This window comes from Chinchilla lanigera, unplaced genomic scaffold (assembly GCF_000276665.1).
Source record: "Chinchilla lanigera isolate Chin_1 unplaced genomic scaffold, ChiLan1.0 scaffold00104, whole genome shotgun sequence".
Classification (NCBI taxonomy): Eukaryota; Metazoa; Chordata; class Mammalia; order Rodentia; family Chinchillidae; genus Chinchilla; species Chinchilla lanigera.
In genome coordinates, this window is record NW_004955505.1 from 84,070 (window position 1) to 105,325 (window position 21,256).

The 21,256-nt window shown below is 37.5% G+C and overlaps 1 protein-coding gene across 1 annotated transcript in view; it reads right to left on the reverse strand.

The window, feature by feature from the left end:
- Positions 1-254: 254 nt before the first annotated feature.
- Lrrk2 (leucine-rich repeat kinase 2) overlaps positions 255-21,256 on the reverse strand; it is a gene marked incomplete at its 5' end in the record, with an annotated part of 132,600 nt that continues 111,598 nt past the window's right edge. Inside the window, 10 exon segments of the mRNA XM_013505951.1 lie at positions 255-1,224; positions 1,964-2,035; positions 3,993-4,201; positions 5,908-6,060; positions 10,157-10,341; positions 11,302-11,371; positions 12,714-12,907; positions 13,472-13,666; positions 16,688-16,788; positions 17,967-18,137. Of these exon segments, the coding sequence (XP_013361405.1) occupies positions 1,103-1,224; positions 1,964-2,035; positions 3,993-4,201; positions 5,908-6,060; positions 10,157-10,341; positions 11,302-11,371; positions 12,714-12,907; positions 13,472-13,666; positions 16,688-16,788; positions 17,967-18,137 (1,472 nt within the window). The 3' untranslated portion in view covers positions 255-1,102.

Below are 21,256 nucleotides of genomic sequence, written 5' to 3' on the forward strand. Positions count from 1 at the left end.
CCTCTAGTGGACCCTCACCGATGTAAGTAGGAGTGGGGGACTACTATAACTTTAAAAATGGAGTTTCTGTCTAAGTGATACAGAACATCATGTAGAGAGTAACAAATTTAGGGAAAATATAAGTAGAAGAATTAGAGCAAAGCAAATTTGGAAACAAGCAGTCAGTGGTCTGGTTTATCACTCAACATCAAAACAAACCAGAAAGATATCATTTCAGGCTCTTGACAATGCATTCACAGCTGATATACATATACTAGGATATCCACATTCAAAGACATAGTTAAAAAATAGGAAAGGAGAGTGAGAATATATTTCTCTGAAACGAAGATGATAGCTTTCTTATCTTCTCATCAGCCGTTTTAATGTGTTTCTTGTAGATGAAGTCGTGTGACATACACTGTTTGCATTAACAAAAAAGAGAATTTATGTCCTAAATATATTAGTATGAATTATCACCAAAAATTCACTTGAGAAGTTAAAAGTCTATATTATTAAAATCAATGTAAGAAAGAATATATTACATGGGGAACTGCTGAAATATATATATATATATATATTTTTTTTTTTTTGAGACAGGGTCTTATATATGTAGTTCAGGCTGGCCTTGAACTCACAGTGATCCTTCTGCCTCAGTCTCCCGAGTGCTGGGATTACAGTGGTGTGCGACCATGCCCAGTTTCAAATACTTTAATTCTTCCCTGCACAATTTCCAGAAAATAAGCAGGCAACAGCCCTGTATTAAGCATAGAATTTAAAATAAAGTTCATCTTCAGTATGGACAGAAAAGCAAAAATGACTGCTTTATTAGTTTGGTGTGAGTACTGCAATTAAGTACTTCATAGATTTACTTAAATTAATTCACCAAATTAATTAGGGTATATAGGTAATGTAACACTTGTATTTTAAATAGTTTCTTGGAACACACATTCATTGATAACTATTTTACACATATTTAACTTAAAAATAAACACATAAACATTCCTTCATATATACAAGAGCTACTTCAAAAACTAGAAGTTTCCCTTTCAAGGTAAATATTCTGAAAGAAATATTTACATGGAACAATTTTCCCAACCAAAAACAAAAGTTTCTGACATCCCTCTTATTCAACAGACGTTCTTCTCATTTTTTCAGCTAATTCTTGTCGCACTTCAATGTGCTTTTCTAAATTTTGCACTTCATGTGGAAGATTGATGTCCCAAACTGACAAACAAGATTGTATCTCTAGAAGGAGAAAAAAAAAAACATGCTTTAGTGATCCACCATAAAGCATTTTTATTTCAATTTTCTTAATTTATATGTAGTTGATTTAGATAGATATTTATATATATGAATACAGCTATAAATAATCAATTAACTATTACATTTATAAAAAACTATGGAAAATATTAGGCATATAGAAACTGCTAAATTTCAAGAAGAGTGCAGATTTTTTTTTGTTTTTTTTCTGGTACCAGGAATTGAACTCACGACCTTGCACTTGCCAGGCAGGTGCTATGCCGCTGAGCTAAATCCCCAGCCCCAAGTGTGGATATTTCATTATGTATTACTTTATTTTCTGAAAGAAATAGACCTTTTTCCTTTTTTAAATTTTAAAGAGAAAGAATGAAACAAAATTTCAGAACAAGATAATAAAAGGGTAATAATGGAGAACTTTTTCAAACACTGTTCAGTATCAGATTTCTGGTTATCAGTAAGTTGTAAGAAGAAATATTTATATTTAGTTTAAATTTCAGCTAGTTCTTATTTTGTAGTGATTATTAACTCTATCTCACCTTTAAAAATACCATTTTAAGTCAAAGAAACAATTTTAAGAATTTATGACTAAATTTTTTACACTATAAAGAAATGCTAAAAGTATTATTTATATATATATATCATTTACTATAAATTTGGAAGGTAATACATTATCATTATTCATATCATTGCACTTTTTGGAATATAGTATCCTATTAAATAGTACCTTTTTGGTGTTGTACGCCTTCAGTACTTTTCCGGTTGTACCCCAAAACCAGCATGACATTTTTAAGGCTTCCTTTACCAAAACAAAACACAACGGTTTCCTGTTAAAATAGTCTATGGATCCAGACTGAGAAAAAAGTACAGTTGTTCACATTTTAAGTCACAGACACTTTGGAATTACAATTATACTTTTTAGGAGACACTTCAATTGTATTAAATAAACCCTACAAGAAGACTATCAGGTTTTTTTAAAAGGAAAATGAATCTCTTTTTTTGAGCCAAATATGCGACTCAAAAGAAAACTTAACCATTCTATAAAATAGATTTACATCCCCCATTATAATATTAAAAGAAATAATGTGTATGAAAGTGCTTTGACACTACAAGGCTCAAATACGAAGAACGTGGATGAAGAGTTGTGTGGATGGATTTACCGATGTTCACAACACCGTATTTTCCACTTCCCTTCTTCGCTAATCTATGTACCAGGCCCAGAGTTGGTCCTGGAATAAAGAGCTGCACAAAAACATGCAGATCCAACCCATAGGGAGTTTATGTTCTAGTGACGATACTGACATTAACAGGAAAAATCATGACTGTGATGAAGGATATGATGGCGACGTCTTAGCAGAACCAGAAAGCGGAGTTTGATTTAATCAGTGCTGGCTTCTCTGGGGTTTCCGCTTCAAAATGTGTATAGTTAACTAAGCAAGAAGGTAGGCTAAGTAGACTAAGCAAAGAAACAGCACCTGCAAATCCCTCAGGCGGGATGAACAGACAGTGTGTGCTCATCTAGACAAGCAAGACCTTGAGCAGCACGGTAAAGAGTGGGGGAAAGCCTCCTGGAGCCCATGTCTAAATCCCTACATGGTGTTTACATTTATCTTTATCTTTAAAATCAATCAACATCCATTGAAACAGCACTATCATTTCAGTTTTGAACAACCACATGAGTCCCAAGGCACACACAAATTAAATTAGAGAATGTAAAAACAACAGGAGAGTGCGATTGGGGAAAGAAACATATAGAGACCTACTATGCTACCCGCGTGGACACATATCCCAGCAGTTAACAGTTACTAAGAGCGCCTAATTAACCTCTTTGCATGGCTGACAACCCTAAATGACAAATGCGTGGGGTACAGGAGAAACACCTGTCCCTATCTAACATGCCCTTGCAAAAGAAATGTTTTCTTCAGCATGGGCAAGCATCCCACCACTCATCTGCCCAAGTTACACAAACTCTACTTCTGCAGAACTACAGGGTCATTTCTGTGCTCAACTCTGTATACATATGTGTGCAGTATTTTTTCTAAATCAAATTATTAATCTAAGAAAGACACTGAAATATACCTATATGGAAAATACATTGCATGTGCTATCATGATTTCCTTTACATTCAAACAGAAAAGCAGAAGCAAGGATAGACATAATACTTGAGCAAAACTTATGAATTGTCAATATTTGTATTTTTTTTTTTTTTTTTTTCTTCTGGTACCAGGCATTGAACTCACGACCCTGCACTTGCCAGGCAGGCGATGTGCCGCTGAGCTAAATCCCCAGCCCCGATGTCAATATTTGTAGATAGCTGAGTTCAGCATGTACTGCTACAAGAATATAAATTTGTTCATAGAATTAAAGCTCAAACAGGATTCTTTAACAAGGGTGGGAAACTTAAACTATTAGCAAAATCAATATTTGCTTTAACCTCTTTGACAAAAAAGTGAAACAGACTCAACACCATGTATCTTTCATTTTTGCCTTACATATAATAAAGAAAAAGAAACCAAGACCCAAACTGAATGCTCAGCTGGAGTTGTCTGCTTCACCCTCGGGGCTGAGGCATCAGTTTCTTCTGTTTGTTGAATTGGGGCAACTGAAAATTTATTGAGAATTTATCCTACCCCTCTGCTTTGTTATGTGACATGCCAACACACACCATAGGACATCGCAAATGAAAACTTATTTTTTTAAAGCCATATTTTACAGTCTTACAGGACATGGAAAGAAACTAAAGGAAAGAAACTTGCCTATCTGTGCTGTCATCATGACTCTCACAGAATCACAGAAGTTGCAAATTACACGTATGACTCGACGGGTGGAAAGGTCAAGGAGTAAAACATGGCCTCCTCCAGTTCCTATCCAGAGCGCAGTGTTCTTCTGAAGGCACAGAGCTTTCACTCTCCCGGAATAGGACATTTTGTGTTTTGATTCCTGGTTGACTTTTACCATTACTTCCCTAAAAGCACAAGGAAAGTATGCATTATTAATCTGTGTCAGTAATTCAGAGATAAAACAGATTTGTCCACATATATACTTAGATAGATAGACAGATGTGCACATATACATTTAATATTACACTCCCTCCTTTCTTCTTTCTTTCTCCCTTCTTACTCTTTTTCTTTCTCCCTTCCTTTCTTTCTTTCTTTCTTTCTTTCTTTCTTTCTTTCCTTCTTTCCTTCCTTCCTTCCTTCCTTCCTTTCTTCTTTCTTTCTTTCTTTCTTTCTTTCTTTCTTTCTTTCTTTTTCTTTCTTTCTTTCTTTTTTTGCTCAAGACAGGGTCTCAATGTGTAGTGCACGCTGGCCTTGAGTTCACGATGTAGCCCAGGCTTGTCTTAACCTCAAAGTGATCCTCCTGCCTCTGCCTCCCGAGTGCTGGGATTACAGGTTTGTGCCACCACACTCAGCTAACAACATTTTTGATCCTAGGCAGGTTGAAAATGTCAATGCAGAACTTAAGAACATAAAGGACAGACTGTGTACATTACATATTGTTAAACTGTACTACACTGACTTTGCTAAATACAGAATGCCTAAAAGCCTATTTCTCTACTTAAAGCATAAGTCATCAAAGATAACACAACGGTAGTCTCTCAAGTCCAAGAAATTCTGAAATAAATAAGATGGATGCAAGTTTATAAATAACTAAGCTATTTAATCCAGTAAAAATTGAGTACTTTTGTCCAATATAAAAAAAAGTAAGTTTCAAAAGCTTCCTCAAAATCTGTTACAAGGCAAAATAAAAATGTGGTCATTATATGTAAAAGATAGCAATAGGAACCACTGAATTTTTCCTCTGAGCCAGTGAAAGACATAATTCATACCAAAAAGCAGAAAGAAAAAGAGCTGTCCAGAATTAGAAGAATCCTAGGAATTGTGAAACTTTAGTAACTAAGAGACAGACCGTCTACCAAGCACAACTGTCAGCCCGTCTGATCCTGGGTTCTCAGCACGCAGAGGCAACAGTAAAGGGGAGTGTAGAGAAGTAATCTCTGAAGCCTCGTTTTATGGACACGATGTATAATCTGAAACCCTCTCCACACTATACCACATTTATACAGAAGAGCAAACATAAAATAAAAACAGTACGTGGCTGGGAAACAAGATGGGCCGTGGTCCCATTTAACGGCACCATCACATAGAGGACATACTTAGTGTACACAGAGAAACTGGTCCCTGCCCGAGGTATCACAGCCCCTCTGAGCTCTCATTCTGGGACTACGGCCTCCCTCCGCGGCACACACCAGTGTGTCCATCCATGTCATTCTTTTATTTCATGACATTCTGTTTGACAAGTATCCTTGGGCTCACAGTTCAATTATAAGTAGTAATATTTGATACTGTGACACTACTAGATACACAGCCAGCCATGAAGCCGTATGCTTGCCTCCAATAATAACTACTTTTTCATTAGCAAATATTCTTTGTACTACCACTAAGAAATCATTAATATTAGTTTCCTATTCTTTTATTTTCCCCAAATGAAATACACTGGATACTAACAGAGGGTGTTGACAAGCATTAGCTATTTTGTCTCCACATGATTAGTCTTTTGAAATTTCTATCTAGAGACAGAAAGGCAGAAAAACAAGTCATCATTTCTCCCTCTGCGAAACCCGACACGTAAGGACAGCTGTTACAGGTGAAAAACAACCAGCGGGTTTACTTCAATAAGGGCACACAGTCTATTAGTTCACAGAGCTTTTCGGTTTTCTTGTCCCACACTTCCACGACAGGACTGTTTTTCTTAGCAACGTAGAGAGCCGTATCGACTGCCACTGCTATGATGTTGGAATCGCTGAAAGCCGCATAAGAAAACCTAGGAGAGAAAAAAAAAAGAATGTCATAAAAGATCTGCAATGTGGCTTTACATCAGTTCTTGAGGCACATGGAAAGTTAATGCTATTTAGAAAAATATTGTAGGAGCTAGACTATTACTCTTTTTCTACAATCAACACTGAATTAGATGTATAATATACTTTGCTACTCTACTTACTTTGGGCTAGTTTATATTGGTTTCCCTTCATTAAAAAAATAAAAGAAATAAGTAACGATTATTTCTGGTTTTAGTTTTCATTTCAGTTCTGTGTGGTTCTTTATAGAATTTCATACTGAGTTCAACTTCTAACAGAAATACTATCCTAATATCTGCAACTTTTTGATGTTGCAATTAAACCCTTGTGATGAATGTCTGGAAAACTAAGGGTTAGCAGTTTACATCTACAGTTATAAAACACAAAATGTTCAAAATAATTTCAGGGGCAGTGCCTTCCAATGTTAAAACGAGGGCTATCCTCCCATCAACATATCACCAATCAAGTTACTAGGAAAAATAACCTACGTTACCAAAACACAAACTGAAAGTACATTGTTTGCCATTGCTGCCCTTTAAAAATAAAGGAAAATGATGAATATTTGTCTTCCAATGTAAGCCATGTGGCATTGAACCCATTTCACAGACTGGTGACCAGAGGGCCCCATCTATATGACAAGCTCCGCCTTAGCTTTTGAGGCTTGACCTAAATGTCAGCTCTTCTGGAATTCTCGCCTGGCTTTTCTAGATAGACCAAATATTTACTTCCCCCACTAATGTGGCTGTAACTTCACAGTCCTTACTAATACCACTTTTATTTGTCAGTGTGCCCTTCACACTAGACTGTAATGTAATGTCTTAATGACGAACACTGTGTCTTTTCAATACGCCCACAGTCCAGTGAAGAGCCGTCACGGGTAAGGACCTCTGACGTGCCTGTCAGGCAGCTGGTTAAGTGGGTGGATGGAGGACGGATGGATAAAGAACTGACAGGATGAATGAGCAACCACAAAAAGTACAAGTAGGTAAAACTGCGATTGAATCATAAAATTCCATAGGGATCTAACAATTGTAATTATATCTAGGGAGGAAAGATTTTTTTTCTCCAATGTTTTTTCTATCCTGCTAAGGCAGATGAAAATATGCTGTGCTGCCAGAGAACCGCTCAGTAAGTAGTTTCCTCTGAGGGTTTGCTACCTTTAATACAAGGTAGCAAAAAGTTTCACATAGAGTTTCAAAATTTATAAAATACTTCTGTGTTATCTTGTCTGATTTTTAATAAATTCACAGAATATGGTAAACCTCAATGTTTATAATTATAGAAAGAAAGGTTTATAAGCGCTAACTAATTTGCTCAAGTCACATGACCATATTGCAGACCAGGGACTCAAAATACGTCTTGTGGCATCTTCTGGCCCCAAAGGCAGCTGGCTTTCACTCCATACACCTCTTGGTCACTGTGATAAACACAGGCAGGGTGATGACACCATCTGTCTGGTGACATGACGTCTGTTCACTGAGGAAGAGGCGTGGACAACAGCAGACACATTTCAGAAGAAGGCAAATATTTCTAAGTGCTTATGACACTGTGGCGTCATCTCCTTCGGAGAGGAACACCTTCGGCAGCCTAACACAGTGGAGCTTTGGTTCATGAACTTGATTCTTCCCATGATTCCTGCTGCAAACTGAGCTGGATGCAAACTGGATCAAATGCAATGGTCAGCTTCAAGGTTGACTTTATGGGGAAATTGGACTCAATTCTTGTCCACTTTTGTTTGTGACCAGGATCTTGCAGAGAACTGCGTGTAGCTTAACCCTGACTTCAGAATCACCAGAGAGCTGGGGCCGGGGGAACAACCTGAAGCCCGGCCCTCCCAGTCTTACCTGGTCGAAGGGGAGCTCAGGCACGAGATTAGTTTCAGCTCCCTAGTGGTTTCTAATGCACAGCTAACACTGAGAATCAGAAGGTTTGGTGGTATTAGGAAACTTTTCTAGATACAATTATAAAAATATGACAGCCTGTGTAAAAGCAAACAGTAGATGCTACGAAAGTACAACATGCCCCTAACCTGCATGGGTCGGGGGTCAGGGACAGCAGTCAGAGGAAAGGCCCTCTAAAGAAAAACAGGCCGGGGGGCGGGCATGGGCCATCCAGACAAAGAGAAAACTATATCCAAAGCAGCAGGCTGGTTTTGGCAACTGATGAGGCAGGACACAGAGAAATAAAGACAGGTAAAAAAAAATGTAACTTTATAACTGTACTTTGAAGAAAACTATGGGTTTCCCTAAATCTGTAGAATAGGCCCTTCTTTGCCTTTTATTGATAAAATGACTTTTCTGGGTTTTTGTCCTTTGCCTGTAAAGTGAACCCAGGATTTCTATCGATTCACAAATTCTACACATTTCCAACCTCCAGAACACAGAAATGCCCCAGCCGTAATGCTTCTTGGCCTATAAGCTCCTGTGTTCCCTCCTGAGAGCAGACTTCTTTCTACCTCACAGATCCCCATGCCTCTCACCGACACATCCTGAGATTTCGGCTTGGTTAAAGCACAGCGGGAAGGGAAGAGGCAAAACATGAACCGAGAGAGCTAAGCCAGGACTGAATCACGAAGGGACTGGGGGGCTGCCTTGGGGAAGCTGGGCTTCATGCCGAGGAGAGCAGGCCACACTAGGGACTCTTTAAAAAGAGCTGGAGGGTGCACGGCTGTAGAGCCAGGACTCTGGGAGGCTGAGGCAGTGAGGAGAATCACGTGGACAAAGGAGCTAAGGGACAAAACAGCCAAGAATACTACCACCTTTTAGTCTTGGGCACTTAGACGGATGTTAGAAATTACAGTTGTTCCTGGCATAGTCATTTGTGAGTCAAAGCTAATAATAATTATAATAATAGTTAACGCTTACTGAGAGCTTACGATGTACTGGGTATTATGTGAAGCTCCTGATACTCCTTATAATTTTCTTAATCTTAAAAACATCCCTTAGAGGGGCTGGGGATTTAGCTCAGCGGCAAAAGTGCCTGCCTGGCAAGCGCAAGGTCGTGAGTTCGGTTCCCGGTACCGGAGAAAAACAAAAACAAAAACAAAAACAAACAAACAAAAAAAAAACATCCCTTAGAGAGAGAGTAATGTATTGCAGTCTGAAGTAAGAAAGCACTGAGATTTGAAAGGCTCATCCCCAGGTTCACAAAGTCAAAGCCAATTTTCAAACTATAATTTATGTTCTCGCCCACCATCCTCTACTGCTTACTGCTGACGAGCATAATGAAAAAGACCCAGCTGCATTTAGTTAAAATACGATTTAAAAATTGGAACAAATATATTTTATTTTATTCTTTTTTTTTGTTTTTTTTTTTCGTTCTGGTACCGGGAATCGAACTCAGGACCTTGCACTTGCCAGGCAGGTGCTGTGTCACTGAGCTAAATCCCCAGCCCCTTTTATTTTATTCTTGTTTGAAACTGGTATTACTAACTTGGTTTACATTTTGATAATTAGTTACCAATCTCGAAATAACTTTATTTCTGCAGTCTGTTTTCTACAATCAGTTCTTAATGGAATTATCTAAAACTGCACATATATATGCATTATATATATGCTGCATATATATATATATATATATATATATATATATATATATATATATAATGCACGGCTTAATAAAACACTGAGTTGACTGCCTTCTAATTCTAAGTGTCTAATTTGAAAAAGAAATCATGAAATGGTTGAAAATTTAGATTGATAAATACCACTGGAATAATAATGTTTACATGTTTTATCCTGAAAGTGGTTAGGTTAGGTGATTTTTTTTGTTTGTTTTTTGTTTTTCTTCCAGTACCAGGAATTGAACTCATGACCTTGCGCTTGCCAGGCAGGCGCTTTTGCCACTGAGCTAAATCCCTAACCCCTAGGTGATTCATTTTAAATGTTCCTCTGCTTCCTAGAATTTCTTACTTTTCTATAATGTTTGTTTAATTTTATAATGGAAAAATAAAGCATGCATTTTAAATGATCTTCATTATGAAATAACAGTATTACTGATATAGCAATAAGGAATAAACACAAATAAATGGTAAACTGATTGTATAGAAAGAAAACCACTTACAGCTGATTTGTCCTCGTTTCAATGAGCTTCTGAATCGTGAGGTCATTAGAAAACGAGAAAACCTTCGTGCCACATCCTCCCCACATGACGCTCCTCTCGCTGGAGTTCATGGATTCGCTGAGACACATCAGCGGCGTGCTGATGGTCCCTACGTGTAGTGTCTTCAGAGGCATGGCGCCTTTACACTTTGCCACACAGAAAAAACATTTCGTGAGCTGAAGGTCTGCGGGATGAAACACTGCACAATTTTTGCTTATGAAACTACTTCCCATTGCAAATGATTTGGAGATAATGAAATAAAATTTTAGATTCACTTTTCAAAGTTTCTATAAAACAGGATTCAATTAAACTGGCAGTCAAAACATTATCTTCATAACCAATTTCTCCACTTCATGCAAAGATTCTATAATAATTAAGTCAGGGACTACACTTTTGTGTCTCGATAATATCAGGGAGTATGAATGTGTCTCGATAATATCAGGGAGTATGAATGAATGGGTAGAAAGGTGAATGAAAAGATGGAACCACAAACAAACAGATGAAGTAATAAATGCTTTTACAACTAAATGAGAATTCAAAGAACAGAAAGTTAAATGATTAGTGCTAAATAAATTAACAGCAAACCAGACCTCCCCCCCCCCGTGTGTGTGTGTGTGTGTGTGTGTGTGTGTGTGTGTTTTGCTGGAATTGAATCCAGGACCTTGTACACACTAAGCACGGCTCTACTGAGCTATGCCCTTAGCTACAAGCTAGATTTACAATTTAAGTATCCTTATTTTTTTCCACAATATATTTGTAAGGAATTATTGCTACACTCATACAAATTGAATTATTTTCATTCCAACATTACAAATCAGATCGCGCTTATCGCATCATCCTTAGTGTATTCACATAAAATATACAATCAGCAAGTGTTTTCAGAGAGTCTACTATTTGCAAGACTACCTGGCCATGGTAATGTATGCCTGCAACCCCAGTACTTGGGAGGCTGAGGCAAGAGGACTGCCCTGAGTTCAAGGCCAGCCTGGGCTACATAGTGAGTTCAAGTGCAGCGTGAACTAGCAAGACCTTGTCTCAATACCCCCACAAAAGAAATTAATTAATTATGCAAAATAAATTTGATGTACAATGCAGTCAACATTTACCTTAACAGTTTTATCTTCAAAAATCGCTAAGTTACCATCAGCTGTTCCCACCAAAAGAAAATTTTGCTTGCTAAAAGGAAAAATGTCAAAATTGTTACAAAAAAAATTTATATTGGCTAAGACAACCTTAGATTTCTCCCCAGCTTGACTAAACTTTAAAAAAGTTTCTTCAGACCATAGACACCTGACCTCCCTTTTCTGAGAGCATTTACTTTAGAAAATTTGCAGTTAGAAATTCTTTCTCTATCCCTTTGAGATGTCAATCTTTTCCTAGCCTCTTGCCAGTTTTACAACACAGGAAAGCCTTTCCCAAAGACCAAGGAGCCATCTCTTTGAAATTATTCATCAGGAGAGCTACACCTCTAACACTTCTTCTCTACGGGAAGGTAGAGGGCTGCCTGCAAGGAGGGACAATCAGCCACGACAGGTGGCCTAATCACATTAGCACCCCACCACTACCTGCAATACCCTCCAAAACCTTTCCACACCTGTAGCTCATCTCTGTGTTTAAAACTTTTCCACTTTTGTTTCTGAGGAGTTGGGTCCAACTCTTCTCCCCACTGGCATAACCTCTAATAGTCTTTCTTGTTTAACTCCATCCCATGATATTTCTCTTTAACAATATACATGTAACTTCAACTGCCAAGTTCACAGTGCAATTTCCACATCAGGTACCAAAATGTTAAGCTTCACATTTTTCCTGTATTTTTCTTCTACTACTCACCTTAACCAGAGAAGAATACAGGGTACAACCTAAATGGCTCCTAGAAATTATCGTGCCCCAAATATTACAACAACCAACTTATGACTCGCATCGGAAATTCTGCCACTTAGGTACGTTTCACTGGCAGATCCCTATAGATGATAAGGATGAGTCATTTTTACCTGTTACCAACTTATTAACTTATCGCATTCTTCTCCTATTTGGTGGTTAGATAACTGATATGTGTAAGCCTGGAACCTAACAGGCTGATAATATGTACATGTGCTCAAAGAATGGATGAAAACTCCATTTTGAAGAGGCTCTACCAATCCAGCAGACAAGAGGGGAAGCAGAAATAGAGTTAGGACTGAGCTAAGAGCCTGAAGAAATGGCTGACTTATTTTATGACGGCCTCATCTTACATCTGTGTACAGAAAAATAACAAGCATCACTGTGGCCTCTCCCAGTGTCCCTGAGCGTGTGCAAACCAGTGGAAGTAAGCCGAGCAACCTTTTTGGACACAATAACAATTCTGCACACAATTAACTCATCTAAAAGCCATGTGATTTCCCTCATCTAAAAATACACAAACTGGGGCTGGGGATTTAGCTCAGCGGCAAAGCGCCTGCCTGGCAAGCGCAAGGTCATGAGTTCGGTTCCCAGTACCGGAGAAAAACCAAAAAAAAAAAAAAAAAATACACAAACTTACCTTTGCTTGGAGAAAGAATTGCAATACAAACAAGTAACAGAATCCGTCATCTTCTCAAGAGTGTGTCTCTTTGTCCTATCCTCAGTATTGATGACCAGGAGAGCCCCAGACTGTGTCCCAGACACGATCCAGCTCTCCCGCTCAGCAGGAAGGTGCACCCAGGCTAAGCACAGTATTCTACTGTCGGTCACCTCCTGTTAAAGGGGAGGAAACACACGCTAGGGGACGTGGACACTCCTAGAACTTGACAGAATGAAACTATTCTGTTATCAACACACTTAACTCCTTTTTACTCTTATTTTTAAATTTTTTTATTTTTGCACATTTACTTTTAAAAACAGTGCCATTCTAGTCAGTTTTCAACAACAAATGGGTCCACACTATAAAGTTTCAACGCCTGCCTCTCCACTGGATGTCATCTAGCGGCAGCACGCACTATATTCTTATTCACACCCGGTAAAGACCCTCACGAAACAGGACTTGCAGAACTGCTTCAGAAAGCGGTGAGAACAACGGTATAAGTGAGTTTGAAGCGAGAGTGAATATTTTTAATGGCATTAATGGCAATGGGTCTTGTTCTGTAATAATTTTTTTTTTAATTTAAACACCCACTGTATATTTCAATCATACCTGGTAATAATACTCCTACATGGACTCGTATTTAGTTTCTTCTAAAATAATTTTAATTGGCATAAACTTCAGTTTATGGTGAAGTGAATGTTCCAAAGAGTGTTAGTTGAAAGTGCACTCAGATTTACCTCCAAAGTGTGTCCTTCGGTGTTTAAATCAAGACAGGAGAGCTGCCCTTTGTCGTTGTGCCCACAGCCCAGCCAAATATGTGCATTCTTGCTGCTAGGATTCGTAGAAACCATGCATTCAGCAATAACGTTTTCAGGTATCAAAATATGTCTCATAAGGCAGATCAGCTCAGCTGAGTTCAAAGTGTCAAAAACCTGGGAAAGTTTAGAAGGAAAACATCTGTCAAGTTTCACATTTCCTCTTGAAAGATCAAATCGATAACTAAATGCTATCGGTACAGCAAGCAAAACCTAAATTTATTCATTAAACAGTAACCCATTCAGATGATCAAGATTAACAATCTGAATAAGGGATAAAATTATTTAAAAATGAATGCATATTTTTAATTGTGCATTCTATGTATTCTATTGTACATGTGGTATTTTTTTTTAACTTGAAAGTAAAATCTCCAGTGTCAACTACATAGAATTTTAGCAGACAGGATTTATAACTTCACTCAGTTCTATACTGCAGAGTCACGCTGAGTGGGAGAAAAACACTTGGATCATCAAGAGTAGAACTTCTACCAGTTGAAGGAAATGGAAATTTGAATGTTTGTTTAAAAATTTAGAAATCATTTGTAGATTCTGTTTTTGTGATGTGCTGTAAGCACTGAAAAATATGAGACGTCATAAGGAAACAGAAGAAAGTGTCAGGACGCTCAGTGACATCCACATCTGTGATGACTTCCAGCCCATTACCTGCGAGGCCATGAGGAAGCGCCTTACAGTACAGTGCCTCATCTAAGTAAGAGCCTGTGTTACCCATCTTGCCCATTTATCTACTGTGCTAAAATGGATGTGGGCTTGGATTCTCCTTGAGAGGCCAATGGAAGAAAAGTTACGGTCTAGGCGGTGTCCAAGGCAGACAGTCTTAATAAAGCTGGACTCAAAAGGACTGCTTTAGTCAGTATAAGCAAACACCATAAATAAACATGGCCGCTCACCCATGCTCACGGACCTGCATGGAAAGCCGCTATGGGACTATGCAGAGAGAGTGGGGTGGGTGCAAATGGACCCTGAGAAATTGCTATTTCTAAGCTTGTTGCTCTCAAGAACATTTGTAGGCCAGATTCATGTCAGCTGGGTGGTTAAAACAACGTCAAAGACAAAAACTCAAGTCTGGAATTGAGTTGAAAGACATTTATAGGAGAATCCAACAAATAATACAGAAAACCTGCACGTAGACTTCATTGAAAGACATAGAGAAGACCTGAGCAAATGGACAGATAACACACAAGAACAGGGAACTTAGCACTCTAAAGATTCTATCCTCCCCAAATTGTTTACAGACTCAGCCAAAACCTAATCCAAAGCACGATATGGTTTATCACAAGACTGGACAAAGAAACTAAGTTTTACATAGTACTATAGCTAGTAACAGCTAAAACCCTCCTATGCAAGAAAAGTAAGTGAAGGAAGGGGATTATTCTAAAGCCAGAGTAGGAAGAACTGTAAGTTAACCAACGGAAGAGAATTTATGCGTGAATCTGCCAATGTATCTTGAAACAATTACAGAACAGACATGTCAGATCAGTAGACAGAAAAGAAGGAGAAAAATTTTAATAAAGCAAGCTAGAAAAATTGCTATATGAAGCCCTTTCCAGACTTTTTCCCAGTCCAGTGGAATTTATATTTGTAATTCCAGGGGAAAGTTATTGGAATTCCAATAAGTTAATTCCAATCTACCACTTCCAGTGTAACGCATGGTGAGAATAGACACTAAGGCATATATGTAGTTGCGGGCAGCCAAGGGGTTCCTAAGTCCAGTTAGAACAATGGCTAACGAGAACAAAGGACTTTGACTCAGGGCTGAATCCAGGTTATATTAATTTGTGAAGAGCGCAGTGGCTCAGGGATGAGTGGCTGTGAGAACAGAGGGAAACAGGTGAGTGCTGTGAGCTGGGGTAGGTAGGAGGCGAGATAGCACCTCTGCAATATGCAGAGATGCAGAGTCATCTGCATGACACAGTCTGAGGGATGATCTTATGTTTTGGGTCGATGCCTCAGCTTTGATGTGTAATCTTCATTCCCTGAGACTTCAAGATCCTTTCTGGAGCCTCAGTCTCAGCCAACAGCGCAGCGCCACTTGGCCTACATTCTAGCTCACACATACAGGTTGGAAGCTAGAGGCGGGGCATCTCTGAGCTTTTGCATTGCTTTAAAGACAACTCATCAGCACCTGGCTAGACCCATCTTCACTGCTTAAAGACTACTGGGATAAAGAAATATCCTAGCCAGCTCTCTACATATAATACACAGAAAAAGGGCCAAGTTTAGCTAAAGTGGAGCCAAATGTTCTTCTTTCCAGGAGAGCCATCCCGGTGGTCCTCCACAGTAGGCCATGTGGAAATTGGATCTAGATAAAAATATCAGTTCTGTATAAATTAAGACTTTAAATGTCAAAAGCAAAACTAAGTTTCTCCTCCTTTTCTTTTTGCTTTCTTATCTTTCTTTTCCCTTTCTTTCTTTCACAGTAAGCCACATCCCCATCCATTTTTTACTTTTAGATAAAGTCTTACTAGGTTGTTAAGTTGCTCAGGTTGGGTTCAAGCTTGCAATTCTCCTGCCTCAGTCTCCCAGAGTGCTGGGATAACTGGCATGTTATGCCCAACTAAAACTTTACAATTATTGAATTATAGGTAAATATCTTTGTGACTTGAGGGGAAAGTATTCTTTACAACAGAACCTGAAAAGTAAGAACCACAAAATGAATGAATTGCTTAGCTTATCATAATAAAATTTTAAAATTCTGTTTGCTAAAGGTGCCCCAGTGAAAATAAAAACAGCATATAACACAAACTTAGAAAAATATTCAACACAGGCAATAACCAACAAAAGACTAGTACAAGTAAAGATTGTCTTTTGCTTGTGTAATTTTAGGCAGATAAGCTGTTCAGAAAATGGGCAAAATGATAAGCATTCCACAGAAGAGAAAACACAGAGATACAGAATAGCAATCAGAAAAAGACACATGGGGGTTTCTGAAGTATTGTCAATAATTTTTTTGTGTTCCAGGATTGAGGAGACCATAAGGGTTTTTCCTTATAACTATTTTCAGCTGTGCATATATTTATTTATGCATTTTTCACTAAATATATTTGAGGATTTTATACACATATACACATGTATAGCACATTTGCATAAAATATTAACAAATTTTGAATTTAAGAATACCTGGGCAGAAGTAGGTCTTTCTTGAGGATTTTCTTTCAAACACTTTTTAATTAACTTCTCCACCATAGGCCATGGGGCACAACCATATTCTCTAACTGGATCTAAAAGATTGAAAAATATCACACTAGTACAGTAACAAAGTTATTTCTTTCCTCTCAGTGTACATGAGCAGTCCAGAAGTTGCAAAGGAAAACTCTGATCTCTATAGTCCTGTATTTACTGCAACTTTACTTATGACAAAATTAAAGCTAATTTTGTTAACTTGATCTCTAGCAGACAGAGCAAAAGAAATGTCTTGATTTTTTTAAAGAGACAAGACACCAACTGAACAAAATAAAGAGATTTCCATTCTAAGCTTGCATTTAAAATGAACCCTGAAAACACTCCTAAATCCTTTTTCATTTTAATTTTAAAAGGAAGCATGCATTTTCTCTTCATATCTATCCCCCAAAGGGTCTGTGCACATTTGTTATTTCTAAGAGGAATGGCATTCCTCAGGTGGGTGCCGAAGACAGACCTAGATGCTTCCACTGAAAAGCTGACTAATAAAATTAACAAGATGACCTTGACAGTTTCTATAACTTATTCAAAGAATAATAAATTTCCTTTTGCCAGGATCATTTCAAGTCCCCCAACAGGAGTAGCTAATGCTGTATTCCCTGCACCTGGTCCATCGTGTGTGTACTCAAAGGTATTTCTAAATGTTAAAAAAAAGGGATACATGAGAAACCTAAATAAATACAAAGCACACTTTGTAGTGGAAACTAAACTACTGATCAACGAATCAAGGACAAGCTCCTAGAATCTCTTGAAAGTGTAAGGGAGCCACTAAAAGGAGGTTTGATCTCATTAAGTACTCATTTAGCTGTTCTTATTAATATTTATTACTAACAATTATTATTATAAATAATTCAAGCGTTCATTCCTGCATATAAATTATTTTGCTCCAAGAAAGTGAAAATACTCCTGCCTAGTGGGAACATAGTAACTCTTCATGAGAACCAGAAGTTCCCAAGTCTAGGGTTCTAATAGCACTTTGCCTTTCCTGAGTGTTCCTGTAAATATAATACCAAATTCACAGATATTAACTTGGGATTTTTTTGAAGCTGAAAACGGCTATCTCTTTCATGTGATTTTTATTACATTTCATAGGATTTAGGAATATCTATGCACTAAATAGAAGTTGTCAGTGGTGAAATGAATTCAGTATACAACTACTTGGAAATGAAACCATGGACATGAAGGAAAAGGTCTTTACCTTACACAAAATAGAACTTACCAGGTAACTTTCCTTGTATTGCTAATTCATCAAACTCATTTGGAAACTTCAAACCCTCTACTATTCTACCTCCGGTTGTCAAAATGTCATAGAGTAGTAACCCAAATGAATAAACGTCAGCTTGTTGGTTATAAATGACGTTTCCTCTGGCAACTTCAGGAGCACGGAACCCTGAAAGTAAGCAGATACAGCAATAAGTATGCCCAACAATGGGGGCCACAAATCCCAGGAAGCCAATCCAGGGCTATAAGCCAAGGACAGGCAGGGCCTCGGGTTCTCGGAGGCCTTCTGAGCTCTCCATGGAGACAGCTGATGAGATCCGCGACCAGCCTGTCCCAGGACACACTCCCCAAGGACAACCGCAGGGTACTAATCTCCTTTAACGTTTATTACAAAATCTTATAATGCTATTATAAGATCTTCAGTCTTCAATACAATTACTTTGAAGGATAAAAAGGATAAACATTCAATAATAAATTATTGAGTAGGTAGTTATAATTAAAGAAATGAAGCCTCAGAGGAAAAAAATCTGTTTCATTTTTTCTCCTGCTCCTAATATGAATGATTATCAGGGTGGTGATTTTTAAAAAGAAGGGTAGTAAGGGAAGAGCCACCTGGACTTCACACCAAGTTACTTTAACCTGAATGGAAGCCCAATGCCCTTATTACTTCCACTCCATCCCACCCAATGAAAAAAATAAAAATGAAAATCAAATTAAAATAAATAGGAGTGCTCCCTCCGAGGCTCATGGCTGAAGTTCTTTTAAAGGGGAATAAACCTTTCAATTCACAAGGGATAAATCACTTTTAATCCTTCAAGCAAAAACTGAATAGTTTCTACCACCTGAAGATTGTAGAATTCAACAATATCTGCAATCTAAAATATCAATAACCTAAAGAAATCCAACCACAACAGGGAAATGGTTAAGCAATACGTACTATGCAGTATATTAAAAATCATTTTTTAAGATGACACGTTATAACATAAATGAAAAGAAACTATGTGATATAACTCTGGATAAACATCTAAAATGTGAGAAAAAAATCAACTGAATTAATTTTCTTAACTGATTTTGACATTGTGATCAACTCATTTAGTATTGTGATTAACTTATTCTTAGGAAATTCCGCCATATGCTTAGCAGTAATATCACTTGCTGTCAAAGAGTCAAAGATTCATATTTGCATACAAAGAGAGCAAGAGAGAGGAGAGGAAATAGTTTGAAATCAGTGAATATGTGTAGGGTAGAAGGATGCACATTATACTACTTTTTCAAATTCTGTAGCTTAAACTTTCTCAAAATAAAAAGAAGATGGGAATGCATATAGTAATAAAGACTAGAAAGAAATATATCCAAATGTAATAGTGAGTATTTCTATGTGTCAATATTGTATACATGTTCTTTTTTTGCATTTCTAAATTTTTTACAAGGCACCTTCCTTTTTTTGTGAGCAAATATTTTAATTACAAGGCACCTTCCTGAACATTCACCACTTGTGGTAGACAGATCTTTCCACTGTACAAATGATATAGTCCTTTTAGAAATGTCATGTGTTTTTTTAGGACTACCAATATAATTAATGGTGAAGTCAAGCGTATTTAGGAATAATGAACTACACATTAACTGGTTCTTTATGTTTATCTTCTTAGAATTTAAAAAGGATTTTGGAAGTTGATTTAAATCTTATCCAATTATTTATTATTCATTCAACACATTAATTAGGTGTACATCACATCAAGGTTCTATTCAAGGACTATGAAAATGCTCAGCCCATTTCTTTCCTTCAAAATTCACTGTTAGAATTTGTAATCACAGAAGCAGAGAGGAGGAAGAAACTTGAAGGGTCACTTAGTCTAGCTTCTAAATTCTCATTCAATGCACACACCCTTTGCAACAGACTTTATTTCTCCAGACTTTAACTCACAGAGTAGAGTTGCTCAAAAGGGTGGAATTTTTTTCACAATTATTGAGAGAACACTAATATATTTATGAATATAGAAAGAAATATTTATTTCAATATGGAAATGTTTTTAACCTTCTTACCTTTCTCTTTCTAATTATATGTCTTCATTGACACGATTCCCAGTATGGGAACATAATATTATTCATACATTCAGAAAGTGCTTAAATTATAATACTCTTTGAAATGCTTTTATAAATTCATCCTAGGAATTTCTCATATCCTTGATTACATTAACAATTTACTGATGAACACCTCAAAGCTATTAAGTGGTAGAATCAGTTTGGTACTTGGTAAGTGTTTAATAAAGTATTGCCAAAGGCATGAATAAATGAACACATCAAGTATAATTTTCCTTTGCAGATTTATTACAACAATTACCATGTTAAAAGGAATTGAAAAAATATGACTCATTATCTAAAAGCTATTGTTAGCAATACTTTATCAGATAGGCCTGAATTTTAACGAATGTAAAGAGCAAATAAAGAAAAGATCCAGGGATCAAGAATATGAAAAATGTATGCATTAGTCTGAGTATATTCCACCTGGTACCCAGAAACATGTACTATATTTCTTGTTTAATGTCAGAGAAGTATGAGTCGAATATATTGCATAATCTCTGTCAGGTGATAGTGTATAACCAGAAGGGATAACATTCTATTTGCCTAATGGCTGTCATACGGGTACTGACAGGTATGAATCCATCAGTCAGCACTCACCTCAGTCAACAATGCTGTCTTAGGATCCAGCATTATCTGTCACTCTCAACAGGAAGTTCATGTGGAATTAGAGTTGAAGTGCTGCGAGCCATTTAAAGTTGAGCTCAGGCATCCGGTACTTACCCTTCCTAGACATGGACTCACATCACAGTGTGGTCGGTGCATGTCAGTGAGTTGTTCCTGCCTCTGGATGTTCTAACGTCATGGGGCTGGGCTAGAGGCTCTGCTCTCAGTCTGCTTGTGTTTGCACCCTGTAGACCTTGTTAACATTCCCTAAGCTTTATTCTCCTCACCCGTAGGCTAAGAATGACAGTAAGACTATATCCAAGGGTCATAAAGTTTCAATGAGACAGTCAACCTAACAATGAAACCGAGTTTCAAAAGAGGTTTTAGGACAGTTGCAACAGTTGATACATTGTGCATTGTTGTCTTCCTAGCAATATTCAGAGTAAGAGACATAGGCATGATATCTTGTCTATACAATATCAGCACAAAACTTCCTTTTTAGTGAACTAAGAGAAACTAGCTGTGTAACAATCTTAGTCAATCCATTCAAAAGGCTAACTAAGCACAAGCCAGGAGTATTGTTCAGCAACGAGAAAGGCGTGT